The following is an 11,302-nucleotide window of genomic DNA, read 5'->3' on the forward strand; positions in this document are numbered from 1 at the left end:
CAAGCACGACAATGCATGTCAACACGCTAGTGATAATAAAAGAAAAAATAACAATTATAATAAATATTTAATTATTTTATGTAACACAACATATTTTTAAAAGCAGAAAACGAGATTTGAGATACAATTTGGGACATCGTATCTATTCGAATGAATACATGCATATAATAGTCATGACTCACCTCACCAATCTTCACCTCACCACTCATGCACACAACATTGTTGACATAACTTTCCCTTTCAATGCCAATTTCTCCCATTTCCCTATTTTACTCACAAACCAACCCTTTCCCCCTCACACTTTTCACATAAGTCCAAAATCACACACCTCACCCATTTCCTCATTCTTCATCTCTCTCTCTCTCTCTCTCTCAAATAAGTGCAGAGACAGAAAAGAAAAACTCTCATCTGGGTCACTCTGTGATCGTGATGATCATAAAGTTATTGTCTTTGGAGTAATGGGTTCTTGTTCTTCAATCCTCAAAACCACTGATACTACTACTACTACAAACATGAAGCTTAAATTTTCATCATTTGGGTCCAAAACTGAGAAACTTGTGATTCATCCATCTCCCATCAAGGAAAAACAAACCCAAAATGGAAACTTGGGGTGGCAAACTCCTCGTTCAACCACCATACACAACGGTATATAGTTATATCTATCATTGTTACATCCTCATATGTTGTTTTTCTTTATCATATGAATCACTTTTGTTGTTTTGTTTTGTTTGATGATGTCTTTTTTTTGGCTTAGATCCTTATTTAGAAATCATATTGGACTCTGATTAGAGGAAAAAACATAGTTACTTAGTACACAGTACGGGTACAGAAACATGGTACTTAGTAAGGTGAATTCGGTACGAAATTCATAGGGTAAAAGAGAGAATTATGTAAACATGGTAAAAACCATTAATAAGATAAAGGAAACATGCTCTTATTACTCTAACCAATAAGTAATGGTTTATACAAATTTTATTAATATATGAATATGAATGTTTCTGTGGTTTCATTTGACTTGCGGGGTCTAAGAAGAATTATTAACTTTTTTATATATATGTTTGGAAAAAATCAATTTTTATTATATACTTTTTCAAAAGTGTTTTGCATATTTGATGTTAATCACTCTTTTTGGTATTCCCTTTTGTGAGTAATACATGTGTTTGATTCCTTCCACCCTCTCTTATTGGGTGTTCTGTTACTCATCTTTTTTGATCCATTTGATTTATACATTAATTTACTTTGATTTTTCATTTCACTAATGATTATGTTGCAATACCCACATAGATAAATTATCCTATGATGTGAACCTATTTTTGCAAATATGTTGTTGTGTGTGTCACCAGTTCCATGATTCATTTATTTATTTATTGAAGACATGAAGATGAAGAAGAATTTTCATTTCAGATAAAGAGTCTATTCAATGTTCACCTTTATCTGCTATGTATGGGATGAAAACAATTTTCTGAGAATGAAAACAAATTGCCAACTAATATAGTGTGTAAGGTTTGGTGGACATTGAAAGTGATAGTAAGAGTACCAGCAAATTAATTGAAAATAATATAACCTTTTAGGCTAATTAATTTGTTTAGTTGGGTTGATATAGTAGACTGCAGATACTCTCCGGTACCGGAGAGTCGAGTACCGGGTACACGTGGTTTCAAATTTTTATAAGGGTCCAAATTTTTCATCATTTTTGAATTAAATAATTGAAAAACTTGTAAGTTCCTCCCTTCCCTCACATTCTAGTACCGGAATGTCCACTATTGGAGAGGATCTCTTTTCGATATAGTATAACTAATATGTTATGACTTGGTTGCTACTTGTGAATTTAATTTCATATGGTAGTTTTTTGTTCCAACAGATATCTTAATTTTACTGCTGAATATTACTTGTGGTGGATGCTTACAAGTGACAATGGTCCCTTCCTTTTGAAACTTTCCACCTTTGGGAACAGTAATTTAGACTCTAGGACCACACTAGATATTGAGTATAATCATGTGAAGTTTTCAGGGTACTTGGACTCATGAACCAGAATGGAATTTATCTTCTTAGAGCTATTATAAGGAAGAGATTTCAATATCTTAAATTAGATGAAATACAACTTGTATTTTTTTTGGTACTACCAAGGGTATCTTCTCATCTTATGGTAAGGAACTAATCCCTTTCGGATTTCGTGACTGCCCCTCCCAACAAGTGTCGCTTCCAAGAATCGAAACCTTGACCTTTTAGTTATCCTGGGGATCTAGCAAGATGAGGACAAAATTGTGCTGTTAATTTAGTTTTAGTCAATAGTATATGTGCAATAAATGTTGATTGTAATGTTCATATTAAGAATAGTGTGTGCCTTTCTCTTCCTCTTACTTGTAATGTTCCAAACTCAAGAATTTATGTTTTTAGTTCAAATGGATGGATTAACTCTTTCTTGCTCTTATCAAATTACTTTCTCAAAGGTTTCATATCCAAGTTAGATATTTATATGCCATTCTTTTTGCATACATGATATATTGATCTCTGATTTCTTTTCTGGTACAGGTAGCAATGAGGAAGCATTTTTTGATTCCAAGGCCTGGTTAGACTCGGATTGTGAAGACGACTTCTATAGTGTCAATGGAGGTAATGAGTTCTTACTACTCTTTTTCCTTCTTGTAGTTTTTCTAGAAGGGGATTTTGATTTGTTTCTTGGACACTTTTTTATATAATAACTATATGTTCTTAATGACGAGGATAATAATATTATGTAAGGGCAGCCCAATGCATGAGACTCTCACTTAATAGTATCTGAGAAGAATAGATGTATGCAGCCTTATCCCTCGCAAGCGAGAAGGCAAGAAAATTTACTTGGAACTATTAGTAGTAATCTTTTCATAAGATTGAGTATTATGATAATAAATTTACTTGGCCATTTTGTTTTATAATAGTATGCAAATGTAAAAATTACAAGGAAAGAAGAAATTAGAATGATTTATAATATGACAGTTTAGTTTGTTATGGACATTGTATCATAACAGGCCATTTTCTAATGCAAGTTTATGAAGAATGCCAAACTCCTGTTAGAATCTGTAGAAATATTGCTTTATCTTTTGCTGTAGTTTCTCTATTTCAAATCTTCACAATTCTTCTCCTTCGTTTCATGCAGATTTTACCCCATCTCGCGGTAACACTCCGATTCACCACACTTTTGGGACCCCTAGTCGCAATAAAACCCCTTTTGAGAACAGAAGTCATGGTTCCATGATTGTACCATCTCCAGAAAAGAAAAAGAATTTGTTAGATCTTTTTCGAGAGAGTATAAGAGATGATCGGGATGTTGCGAATGGAAAGAAAGAAGCTAAACCAACTATACAGGATGTTCTTCCCAAATCTGCACAAAGTACTCCTATCTCTGGGGCCAACTCTGCTTGGAGTAGTGAAAGAATCACGAGCGAGGATCGTGCATCCATGAAGGAGAAATCAGTTAAATCTGCGCAATGGTGCATTCCAGTCCCAGGCTTGTCTTCATGCCGTAGCTTTAGTGAGCGAAGAAGGAAGTCAAGTCCCGCAATAGCAGTGAATGGAAAACATTGAGCTCTATTGCAACCTCATGATCTTCGATATCCAGGAAGGTAAAGTCGTTGTAACGAATTTCGTAATGTATATCTGAACATATCCCCGTAAAGAACCAGGAGACAAAATGAATTTGGAAGAATGTAAAGATAAACAGAAGAGTTGCTCTATGTCATTAAGCTTTGAGAATTTTCTTTCAGCAATATATCATCAAGGATAAATGCTTCATGATTGTTTGTATTCAGTTAGGTAATATTGTTACATGAGAAATGCTATATAAAAGGGTGATTAATTTTTTTTGCAAGAATTTAGCTAAATTTAAGGTTGTTTGTTTTTTTTGGGGTAAAACCAAGTATATCCCCTCACCTTTCGGAATGCGTGTTTGTCCATCCCAACAAGTGTCACTATCAATCAGGAATTGAACCTTTATGGTTGTTTGTTTGATGAAATGTAGTGGAGATAGCTCATGGCAATTTATTTTGCCAAAAATATCATTTAGCATTGTTCTTATTACATATTGGTTATCCAATTTAAACTTTTTTTCAGTGCAACTACTCCAAATCTCTCTTTACAACAAATAATCATCTCCAATTTAAGCTCCCTAGGACCAGCACTTCTCTCTTAGCTAGTTTTTGGTGTGCATGGTTTCCATCCTTCCCTTTTGTTCTTCCACTGAAATTGTTTAGCCAGTTCTATGCTCTAGCTTGCCCTGTTTTGCTCCTTACTAAATGGATCGCCGCTGATCTCCCAACTAACAACTTGTTTTTAACTGTCGTAAATCGTTGAACACAACCCGGATGATGCACAAGTAGATTACAACCATGGCTGTCATATACATTGTGCATCATGTGAGTCTTGTTCAGGGTCGTCGACCCTATTAACATTATCCTTATGTAGGCGCAAGATCTCGAAAATAAGGATAATCTTGTGTTGATTAAGAAGGAACAACTTTGATAGCAAAACTCAGGGTGTAAAGACTTACATATCGCCAGTGCATCATTCAACATTTATTTGTACTATTTTTATTTAAAAGTCAATAATAATTAAAAATAAATAATGATAAATGATGAATGATACAGTAACATCGTAAAAATATCTTATACTGTCAGTGTATAAATCATTTTTATAATAAGAAACTAAAGTAATTGTCTACGAATTTGGAATCAAAATAGTTTTTTTGTGAATAATGAAGCAGTAGAGAGAAAATTTACGGGAGATGAATGAGCCCCGAGATATTGAGAGGGATGAGATGACGGTGATTCGTCAGCAAAGTCTTGAGGGAGAGTCTAGGTGAGACGAGTCCCGTGTATTCCTGGATGAGGTATTCTGTTGGATCGACAGTGCTCACAGCGCAAACTAGACGATCTTTGACAACCCATCTTTGCAATTATGATCGATAAGAGGGATGCCCAAAAAGTGTTTGATACGACACTGTCCTGAAATGGACAGTTCCGTTGGAACAGGTCGATCATATATATATCCTTGCGAAGAATAAGTTTTGGTATGATCAAATCAGCTTGTTATGAGACCTGTACTCTCGGTTATTTCCGAATAGTTATTGGGAGGATAATGGTGTAAGGATTGTGGACATATGCATAGCATGCATACATGGTATTTATCAATATTGATTCTAAAATCATAAGTTTTATACTTCATCCATCATTAATACATGCGTGTATGATCATATGATATATCTGTACTTGTTCTTTGTCTTGGCGTGATATTCTGTGTAATTACACAACGTCAATGATAAGTTTTTCATTAGATGTTTTATTCCCTTTCTTTCTTTCTGATGTACTCGTATACATCCATGTTTAGATGGACAGATAGGCGATGATCAGGGGCTACTGCTTTACCATGTCCCAGGAGGGGGCATGGAGCGTTGAAGGAAACAAATACACCTACACTGGTTCCTGCGACCAGGAATTGGATCTCGTATGTGATGGCTCTATGTTGCATCTCCCAGCACATTACGCAGTTCGGGAAACATCGTTCACCCTACCAGAGCGAAGGTCCGTACCTGCTGGTCCATCCGCACCAGCTGAGGCACGAGGTAGATTGGAGGTTGTCAGGACCTGGCCCCAACCGGGATTCTTATCTACTGACTCAACGCCAAAAGGGATGGAAAGTAGCAGGCATGACTACTTCATCGGGGCCTAGGGGGTACACCCGGGACCCTTCGATCGATTGGGCAACTGATGAGGTGGTGGAGGATGAGGGCGATGACTGTGTAGAGTTAATTTGCATAGAGGATTCGGTGGAGGGTATAGAGATCTCTTCAGACTCAGAGATCGAGGAAGACCCGAGTGAGGTTTCCAGTGCACCATCGGTCTAGGAGCTCATTTCTTTCTGTTGATAGGGAACCTGTGTATGGTACTTTTGTAATGCCAACGCCCCCAACATTATTTTATTTTTATTTGTATTTTTAGTCTTTGTTAGGGGCGAAGAATAGATCCGCCTTATATTTTGTAAACCATGATATACGTATTACAAATTCAAGAATTGGTTAATGAAAAATATTCAGAAAAGAATTGTGTTTCGTAAGTATTAAGAAATTATTTCCGCAAAGGTTTGAAAATGTGACGTCTTGAAAGAGAATAGATAAAATGAGAAAAAAATGATTTGTAAGTTATATGTTACATAAAAGAAATTTTTTTACCCATTTTCCAAGAGATTAAATATAGTAATTATGAAATGACTTTCAGGGCGTTACACCTTAGCTACAAGGAGAGACTTATATTTATCTAGTGTGTCATCAGGTTTCAGATTCTTTTTCAATATACACTTACAAATAATAGGTTTGCAACCATGAGGCAAGTCAGCTAAATGTTAGGTCTTGTTAGACTCTAGAAAATTCATTTCATCATTTATGGCCTCTTGCCACAAATCAACATCCAAAGAAGTCAAAGTTTCTTGGAGAGTTGATAGATCATCTTCCAACGTATGGACCATATAATCAGGTCCATACTCTCTAGATGTCCTTGTTCTCTTACTTTTTCTAGGTTCTATTTCTAACCCATCATTATTATCATTATTGCTAATCACAAGTATGTGACTAGTTGTTGTGCCCCCACTATTCCTCAATTTAAAAGGAATTCCATTTCATTGAAGTTTGCATCACTAGACTCAATGATCACTTTCGCGTTAATGTCATAAAACTTGTACGCCTTGTTGTTTACAACATATCCATTGAATATACATTCATAGGCTCTACTTGCAAGTTTAACTCTCTTGGGGTCTGGTATCTGGATATAGGCCAAACAACCACAAGTTCTCAAATAAGATAAGTTTGGTTGCCTATTCTTAATAATTTCATATGGGGAAAAATTTCTTACATACAATCGTACTCAATTCGATGGAATTGTTGATCTTAAAGGAAACCTTCTATAATTTCGCACGTGTTGAGTTATTTCTTGGTTTCGTCCAGTCATTTATAACTTGATTATTTTTAGATAATAGTAGATAGAAACAATGCTCGTAAGAAGTCCTATTGAAACCAAGAAATGTAGGTCTTGGGAACTCATTTAGCACATAACATACATTTAATAAAATTTCACCCCACCAAGAGGATGTTGCACCAAAACTTAACATAATAACTACTACTAATTCAGTTAAAGTTCTATTCTTTCTTTCAGGTTTACCATTCATTTCAGGTGAATATGCTGCAGTTGTTTCAGGATTAATGTCATTTAATTTATAAAAATCATTAAACATGTTATAGTCATACTCAGTGTATCTATCACTCCTAAATTTCTTTATTTCTTGTTGAATTGATTTTCAATTTCAATTACATATAACTTAAACATGTCAAATGCTTCACTTTTATTTTTCATAAGGTATACATGAGTAAAATCAGAACAATCATCAATAAAAGTGATAAAATAACGTTTACCATTTCTAGTTAATGTTCCATCTAATTCACATATATCCGAGTGTATTAAATCCAAAGGCTCAGATTCTCGCATTACTGATTTATGAAGTTTTTGTGAAATTTCCGCTTGACTGCATGATTCACAAATTTCAAAATCTTTTTTAGATAACTTTGGAATTAAACCTAAGCTACTCAAATTGAAATTGCACGTTTATTAATATGACAAGTCTAGAATGCCAAATATTAAAATCGCACAACATGTAAATAGAATCTGAAATTTTATTAATAGAAACATCAACATTTAATTTAAACATGTCACCACTAGCGAACCCTTTCCTAACAAATACCTCATTCCTAGTAAGACTATACAAGTCTGCTTCTATGGTCTGGGTATATTACACCATTGAGAATCAAAGTCTTCCGAGATGTAAACTTCAGCTCCACATCACCAGTTCCGGCAACAACAGTGGTGTGGGAGTCACCCAACAACACCTTCTTGTCATCAACATCTATGTATGTTTTGAACATAGTATGGTCATAGCAAACATGACGAAATGCGCCAATACCTACCTACCACCCATCAGTTCCTCAAACCATAGTGACCTAAGATAATACAGCCACAAGAGGTTCATCAACCATGTTGGCCTGCGGAAGACGGTCAATTTGTTTATTTTTATACTTGCATTCCATACAACCTAGTTTCTCACACTTGAAGTAGGTGAATAAGTTTCCAGAGTCATTCTTAGTATGTGGCTTGGCATATTGGACCTTTTGAGGGTTCAAATTCTTATTGTGACTGATGTTCTTAGGCTTATTCTCATTATGGTTTTGATTCTTCGAATTAATGCTAGAAGGCTCAGAACCGCACATGAGAATTTCTTCTTAGTGCTATTGTTGGAGACAATCAAGACATCTTATCTCTGATCTTGCTTACGAGCCTTTTCTTCAATACGAAGAAGTGTGATCATATATTCTAAAGAGATTTCTTTGGTCTTATGCCTCAGAAGGTTTTTGAAGTCTTTTCAGCTATAAGAAATTTTGTCAATCATGACAGTCACATTGAATTGTTCATTTAGGGACATACCCTCATAAATGATCTCATGAACAATTTTCTGTATCCCATGGGATTGAGACTCTTCTGATTTATCATTAGTCATCTAATACTTGAGGTAGAGGCTAACAACATAGTTTTTAGTGTTAGCTTCCTCAGTATCATATTTTTTCAAGTACATACCAAATTAATTTGGCAGACTTGAGTTGTAGTAATCATATAGATCATCAGACAACTCATTCAGAATGAAGTTCTTACATAAGTAATCACTTTCATTCTAGAGAGCTATTTCAATAGCCAGTTTATCCCTTGCCTATTTTTCAGCCTCATCCGACACCACTTGGATGTTGGTTTTTAGAACGTGAACAACATTTCTTATAGTGAGGGAAAATTTCATTTTATGTTGTCAACGTCTGAAATTTGTCCCATCAAATTGAAATGGCTTGTCCAGGTCATAGTTATTCAGTCCAATAATATTATCTACGAATGTCATTACAGTAAAAATATCTTAAAATTGTTGTTCCTGTAGCTCGCAACAATTCTGAATGACACGAAATAATCGTTATTGGCTAAGTCACGACTATGTCGCTCTCTTTAAGACGTTTCGTGGCATTACCTTAAATGTGCAAGCAGACTATCAACCATGTCGTCCCCAGGATAAAACAACTCAGTTCTATGTTATAAGATTTCTTACTGCACTGTAAGAATCACTCTCGAATACACCCACAATATGGCTATTAGTGTCAATTCTCGAATTTCTACAATATGACTACCCATGCCAATTCTTTTTCCACAATACTGAAGACCAGTGCTAGTTCTTGAAATTCCCACTTTGACTGTTTGTGTCAATTCTCAAGTGCCACGGAAAGAAAGAGGGAGAAGGTTGCGGAAATGCGTCGATGGAATATAAGGGGGAGAAAGTGAAGTTGAGAGGTAAACATCTTCAACTAGGTGTAAATTATAACGAGAGAAAAAAACCTCTATTTATAGCCTGAGGCCTCCAACGGCTCTCTAACAGCTCTTTCACCAACAGCTCTATTAGCAACGACTCTATCATAATGGTTGAGATATCCTCCAACGACTCTCTAAGTGCTCTTTCCTTGTTGCATGTGTATGTTGACTTGGTCAACACACAATCCAAACCCAAAAGACCCCAAAAAAATTAAATAAATAAATAAATTAATTATTAAATATTTTATTAAAAAGAATGTTGGGTCGCAACTTAAGGCTTATAAAACCTTTCAACTTCCCTCCTCCAAGCAGAGTGGGACTAGTGAGTTTTTTCATTTCACTTTAAAACATCATTCTTTCAACAAATTCCAACAAATTTGGTTTGATCTTGGGAAACCAACATAGATACACAACCGTATGTTTTATTAATTTTCTTAATCTCCTAATTGTAATTCTTAATGTTAAAAGAAGCATAAATTCATAACTCACATCCGACACAAAAATGTGTACATTTGCCAATATATCTATCAGGTCTAAACTCATCAACAACATAATCAAATGAAATTTGAATATGAAATTCTCTAATAGCAATTATTATGCCTTCTTTAGATTCAAATTGCATCCCAACAAACATATCATTGTTATTATTATTCATTAAACCAGTTGCATGGGCAAAATCACGACCAACTTCAGAATTTGTGTTATGAAAAAATGATGATGGAGTATTATATGTTATCCTACAAGATGAACCAACATCAAAGTCGACCTTCTCCTCATCACTGTATATTTCAATGTCTTCTTCATCACTAAAATTGCTAACAATATCCCTTACAATAGTCATCTGTAGTTGACAAAGTAAGAATATTAAAACTAAAAATTTAACAACTAAATATACTAAAGTTAAAAGAATAGGATAAAATGTAATAATTCTAAGTGAGAATACTAACATCTAATCAAGTAACAATGTGTATGAGGTAAATAGCTCCAACTGAGAAAGAGTAACAAAGTGTTTGAGTAGATGGTAGATTTTATGATTTTAGGTGAAGAAAATCGGATTGTGGCATCAATATATAAGTGAAAAAGATGAATTGGCAACTAGGTTGCCGATTTGTAAGAAGAAAATAAAAAATGAAACAATGAAAAATACTATCTACACGGACGATTTATGGCAAAAATATATAAATAGAACTCCCCCAATTGTCGATTTAGGGGGGAGAAAATAAAAAAAGAACTCCACCATAGTGGACGATTTAGGAGAGAGATTAGAGTAAAATTAAATATAAAACTCATTCATAGTAGACAATTTTGGAGTTATGTAGAGAAAAAAAATTAAAATAAAGGAAACTCTAACGTTAGTACAGATTTAAGAAAGAGGGTATACAAAACAAGGTAAAACTCCTACTTGAGAGGCAAATTTTATGGAGCAAGGTAAAAAAAAAAACTTACCCAAACTGTCAATTTAGGTGGGTCTAAGAGAAAAAAAAAGAATCAACCATGTTGTAATTGAATTTGTAAAAGTTGCACTAGTTTTATAAATAATACAAAAAGTACATTAGGACTATAATTTCACAGTCAAAGTACATCATATAAGTAAATTTGCTCCTATAAGTAAATCATTTGTAATTAAATGTATGTTAGTTGAAATTCAAAGTGATAAAATTGATTATGTGACATCTAAAAAATACTTAAAAAAATTGTTTTGAAGTTTTTTATTTTTAAATATGGTTTTAATAAAATTGGATATTCACACTATCCAAATTAAAATACCTCCTTTTACAAAGGGAATCATTTATCTTTTTCAGAAGTTGTTTATAGGAAACTAACAAACTATTTTTTAAGAGTATTGCTCTATCTTTATTTTTGGATTTGAACTTTCTAACTACTGT

The 11,302-nt window shown here is 34.3% G+C and overlaps 1 protein-coding gene and 1 long non-coding RNA gene across 3 annotated transcripts; one reads left to right on the forward strand and one right to left on the reverse strand.

Moving 5' to 3' along the window:
• LOC109354816 (uncharacterized protein At3g27210-like) lies at positions 206-3,771 on the forward strand. Of its 2 annotated transcripts, XM_019597562.1 has the most exons (4): positions 206-370; positions 402-645; positions 2,533-2,613; positions 3,137-3,771. In XM_019597562.1, exons 2-4 carry the CDS (start codon positions 459-461, stop codon positions 3,562-3,564), a joined length of 696 nt encoding a protein of 231 aa, XP_019453107.1. In that variant the 5' UTR covers positions 206-370; positions 402-458; the 3' UTR covers positions 3,565-3,771. The 2 variants fall into 2 exon arrangements, with proteins under 2 accessions (XP_019453107.1, XP_019453106.1); XM_019597561.1 differs by having other exon boundaries at positions 206-645.
• On the reverse strand, positions 2,556-3,220 carry LOC109354817. Its single transcript, XR_002108607.1, has 2 exons — positions 3,112-3,220; positions 2,556-3,044 (listed from the first exon to the last, which is right to left on the reverse strand). It is a non-coding gene; the product is annotated as an uncharacterized LOC109354817 (long non-coding RNA).

Source organism: Lupinus angustifolius, chromosome LG08 (genome assembly GCF_001865875.1).
Source record: "Lupinus angustifolius cultivar Tanjil chromosome LG08, LupAngTanjil_v1.0, whole genome shotgun sequence".
In the NCBI taxonomy this organism is placed as follows: domain Eukaryota; kingdom Viridiplantae; phylum Streptophyta; class Magnoliopsida; order Fabales; family Fabaceae; genus Lupinus; species Lupinus angustifolius.

Coding starts and splice junctions, on each gene's coding strand:
- LOC109354816 (XM_019597561.1), top strand. CDS start 459: ATGGGTTCTTGTTCTTCAATCCTCAAAACCACTGATACTACTACTACT. Junction 646..2,532: donor TTCAACCACCATACACAACG/GTATATAGTTAT, acceptor TTTCTGGTACAG/GTAGCAATGAGGAAGCATTT. Junction 2,614..3,136: donor CTTCTATAGTGTCAATGGAG/GTAATGAGTTCT, acceptor CGTTTCATGCAG/ATTTTACCCCATCTCGCGGT.